General features: G+C 34.2%; 1 protein-coding gene across 1 annotated transcript; it reads left to right on the forward strand.

Moving 5' to 3' along the window:
- Positions 1 to 876: 876 nt before the first annotated feature.
- LOC107804324 (G-type lectin S-receptor-like serine/threonine-protein kinase At4g03230) lies at positions 877 to 4,730 on the forward strand. Its single transcript, XM_016628198.2, has 7 exons — positions 877 to 2,393; positions 2,922 to 3,050; positions 3,127 to 3,305; positions 3,445 to 3,655; positions 3,751 to 3,988; positions 4,112 to 4,262; positions 4,339 to 4,730. Exons 1-7 carry the CDS (start codon positions 1,094 to 1,096, stop codon positions 4,633 to 4,635), a joined length of 2,505 nt encoding a protein of 834 aa, XP_016483684.2. The 5' UTR covers positions 877 to 1,093; the 3' UTR covers positions 4,636 to 4,730.
- The last annotated feature ends 368 nt before the right edge of the window (positions 4,731 to 5,098 follow it).

Raw genomic sequence — 5,098 nt, forward strand, 5'->3', positions numbered from 1 at the left:
TAATTAATTAATGCCGAGATATTCTTCACCTATCTTTAAACAATCAACATATGTTAGGAATAAGAAAATTCGATCTATCTTAAGATGTATTTTGGTAGGAAGGAAAATATTTTTCAAAAAACATTTTTCATAAGCAACTTTGTCCCACTATCTAACTCTGGAGATTTATTTGGGATTGAGTAGGACTAAAATAGAATACTTAAAGTACCAAGTTTAGTAATGTGACTCATGAAGCATATGTGGAAGTGAGACTTGACACACAAGTCATCCTCAAGAAATAAAGTTTGAAATATTTTGAATCTATCATTCAAGACAATGGGAGATTGTCGTAATAGTAGTAGGAGCAGCAGCATCTAGTAGTAGTAGTAGCTTGTAGTGGTAGCTGGTAGAGCAGTCTCGTATTTCTTTACCTAAAATTTTTATAATTACCTGCTATTTCTTTTGTTTCGTTTGTCCTATAATCTTTTTGTTACTACTATTTATCTTTTCATGACTTCTTTACTGTTGTAATTCCTTTTCACTACTGCCGGTTTTTTCCCTTGAGTCAAAGGTCTAGCGAATAAGCGAAAACCGTCTCTCTATCTCTACTAGGTAGGGGTAAGGTCTGCATGCATACTACCTTCTCTAAACCCCACATGTGGAATTACACCGAATTGTTGTTGTAATAGGATTGTTGTACTATCGGAGAAAAACACAAGCATCCAGCACTTTGTAAGAGTTAGCAATTATTTCAAATGGACCATCAGAGAAAGTCATTTTTCTCCTTTTAATGAAAATTATTTTTCAAAGAAATTATTTTTAGTGTTTGTTTGTCAGGAAATGACCAATTTTCTGGGAAATGTTTTCTTTCGTACCAGAAAAAAGAATTTATGCTAGGACTCCACGTTCATATTGAGGAGGTTGACATTTTAGAAGAAAATTTGGAGGAAAGTAAATGTCAGAGTCTGATCTTTGATTAAGGAAAATTTGTATGATTGCCTTAATTGACTCCAAAGAAGAAAATTCCCCTTCTATCTAGACTTCCATACGTACTATCCTTATTTTTTTCTTATTCTTTCTTTCAGCATCTATTCTTTTAACAAATTGTTTAGCCATGGAAATGAAGAACAACAATTCATTTCTAATACTCTTTCTGCACTTTTTATGCTTCAATGTCAACACTAATATCTCCTTTGGATCAGGGGACAACATTTCTACTAATGAATTTCTTTCCATTGGCCAAACAATTGTATCTTCAGGTGGAAACTTTGAGCTTGGTTTCTTCAAACCAGGTAACTCTCTCAACTATTACATAGGCATATGGTACAAGAAAATTTATCCACAAACTGTTGTTTGGGTAGCAAATAGAGAGAAATCAGTTGATATATTAGATGGTAATATGAGTTTACCTGTGTTGAGAATTATTCAAGGCAACTTGGTACTTCTTGATACAAATCAAAACTCAATATGGTCATCAACACATGACCATTATAACGACACTCGAAATAATTCGGTCATAGCAGTTCTAGGTGATGATGGCAATTTGATTTTGAGTGATGCTTCAAATACATCGACACCCGTAACACTTTGGCAAAGTTTTGATCACCCAACAGATACATTTTTACCTGGTGCTAAGCTTGGATATAACAAAATTACACAAAGGAAACATGTTCTGGTTTCATGGAAGAATTCGAGTGATCCAGCACCAGGATTGTTTTCCTTGGAGCTAGATCCAAACCTTGCCCAATTCATTGTAAAATGGAATAAGACTATACAGTATTGGAAAAGTGGAACATGGACTGGTGACACATTTAGCTTAGTGCCTGAAATGAGGATCTACTATGTTAACAATGAGAACGAGTCCTATTTTACATATTCGATTTTCAAGAATAGTACAACCACATCAAGGTTGATCATAGACGTCTCAGGACAAATGAAGCAACGAACATGGTCGAATAATGCAGCTGGTTGGAATGAATTTTGGGCTCAACCTAGAGAACAATGTCAGGTTTATGGTTATTGTGGGGCATTTGGAATTTGCACAAGTAATACTAATTCACCCTGCAATTGTTTGACTGGTTTCATGCCAAGATCAATCGATGAATGGAATTTGAATGATTATTCGGGTGGATGTGTAAGAAAAGGGAAGTTGCAATGTAGTGCCATTACTGAAGACAAGGATGATTTCTGGATGAATTTGACCATGAGATTACCTACATCTCAATATACTAACGTCACAGTTGGAGAAGTCTCGCAATGCAGAGATACTTGTTTCGATAGTTGTTCTTGCACTGCTTATACTTATGATGGCTTAGGTACCTGTTCAATTTGGACAGGATATATCTTCAATCTGCAACAACTCAGCGAAAATGAAACAGAGAGGACTATCTCTGTCAAACTTGGCTCCCTTCAAGGTTAGAATAGCATCAAATGACTTACCTGTATTACTAATCAGATTTAACTTACATACAGTGGATAGTGTATTTTAACATGATGTAGCGGGGACTACCTTAATTTCCAGGTTATTAATATTACATTTTTGTGGACGGTTATCTGTAGTTATACTGTAGGTTATTTGATAAATTCCCTATTATTAATATTACATTTTGAGGGTAGAATTCCTTATTATTATGATTACAATGTAATTACTAAATTTGATTTTTGTTAACCATCTTATCTAAAAGCTTAAGCTATTAGAGATCATATTTTTATTTTTTTAATCATATCTTCAACAATTTTCCTTTTTTTTTGTTAATCGGAGAGTTGGTTGAGCAGAGAAAATAGTTAAAACTCAAAATTAAGTCTTAAATCCATTTACTGGGAGTTTGAAAACTAATCTTTTCCTTTTGGATTCTAAATATGGTCCTGAGGTTTGCTAAAATTATGGTCCTTCTAGATAGATGTTCAAGATATCTAACTTGATTTCTGGTAGTTATTTTCAGCTCAAACTAAAGCGAAGAAATCAATAAAGCTTAAAGCTATCCTTGTTGCCATAATACCTTTTATGGTTCTACTCATATGCAGCATTAGCTACATTTACTATAGAAGAAGAAGAACGGCAAAAGGAACAGGTATAAATTTGCTGAATGAATGCCATATGACTCTGAATAATGATCTCCTTTATAACTTTCGGGATTCCATGTCAAGGGACACAAATCTCTCACTGGCACAAAGCTGAAGGAGAAGCAAAAGAGTTGATGATTGAAAACGATGAGAATAAAGTCATTGATGTTCCATATTTTGATTTGGAGACTATTTTGGTAGCTACTGACAACTTCTCAAATGCAAATAAGCTCGGACAAGGGGGATTTGGTCCTGTTTACAAGGTTAAGATTTCTTTCTTGCATCTCTAAATATCGACTAGTTCTAACTAGCTTGGAATTAAGATAACGTTGATTGATTGGTCTCAATGGATCGATGTGGTTGTGTTCACGTATAGTATTAAGATGGAAAAACTTTTGGCAGGGTATATTTCCAGGAGGAGAAGAGATTGCAGTGAAAAGGCTATCAAGTCACTCCGGACAAGGCATAGATGAATTTAAGAATGAAGTGACTTTAATTGCGAAACTTCAGCATCGAAATCTGGTCAGGCTTTTGGGATATTGCATTAATGCAATGGAACAAATTTTGTTGTACGAATATATGCCAAATAAAAGTTTGGACACATTTATATTTGGTAAGTCTGAAAAAATGTACTGTTATCTGAAAATTGTATGTTTTTGACATGATTATGGTATTGATACCATCAATGTTTTTGGACAACTATGCAAGATGGATCACTTTGTACATTACTGGATTGGAAGAAACGTTATGACATCATATTGGGCATTGCACGAGGTCTTGCTTATCTTCACCACGATTCACGACTAAGGATCATTCATAGAGATTTAAAAACTGGCAACATTTTACTAGATGAGGCAATGAATCCAAAAATTTCAGATTTTGGCTTGGCAAGGATTGTTGAAGGAACAAGAACAGGAGCAAATACAAAGAAAGTAGTGGGGACCTAGTAAGTATAACATCCCTTCCTATCATTATTTCTTGCAAATGATCCAACTATAGGTGTTTAGTTTTTCTTTTGTTTTTGGTTAAATTCTTATACTTAACACTTTGTCCACATTGTGTAATCTAGTGGCTATATGTCTCCTGAATATGTATTAGATGGACTGTTTTCCATCAAATCAGACGTATTCAGTTTTGGAGTAGTCGTACTTGAGATAATTAGTGGAAGAAAGAACACTGGATTTTACCAATCAGAAGAAGCGCTAAACTTGTTAGGTTATGTAAGTGACGAATCTCAAACTTATATACTGGTAGTCCTTTTAAATAGTCTTTATATCTAATTGAAAGTTATCACAGGCATGGAGACTGTGGATAGAAGAGAAGGCAATACAACTAACAGAGAAGTCATTACTTGAATCATGCAACATGAGTGAAGTGATAAAGTGTATCAATGTCGCACTCTTGTGTGTACAAGAAGATTCAAATGATCGTCCCAATATGTCAGATGTCACTGTAATGTTGGTAGGGGAAAATATGTGTCTTCCTAAACCTAATCGACCAGCTTTTGTAATGAGAACACACACGTCTAACATATCGTCTTCCTCTAAAGTTTCTAACAATCAAGTGACAATTACAATTGAGGCAGGACGATAACAACAATAGTGAGTAATATTCACAGTCGACATGTACATATGTTACATTTGTAATGTTTGCCTGCATATATCTGAAGCACTAGTATGATATCAAGATAGCAATTTTAGTCTCTGAATTATTGGGTTATTTATGTTTTAGTCCTCATGTTAGTTGAATAAGCACATTTAACTTTGAATTAAGCAAAATGTTAGATCACAACTTCATTAGTCATTCTCATTCATCCAAATAACACAACCTTAAAAGAATGACACATGAGATATATATCATATTTGGCAATTCCACAAATATTTTATGGCGGTTTTATATCCATATCAGCTTAGGCATACCTCAACTATTGTACCTAGTACAGACAATCCCACAATTTTAGCAGTAGATTCCTCATCCATAAATATATTAAAGACATTTCCCAAAGCATCTAAATTCAACATATATGTCTTACATCTTACATTTAACAGTGAAAAAC

This window comes from Nicotiana tabacum, chromosome 18 (genome assembly GCF_000715075.1).
Source record: "Nicotiana tabacum cultivar K326 chromosome 18, ASM71507v2, whole genome shotgun sequence".
Taxonomy (NCBI): domain Eukaryota; kingdom Viridiplantae; phylum Streptophyta; class Magnoliopsida; order Solanales; family Solanaceae; genus Nicotiana; species Nicotiana tabacum.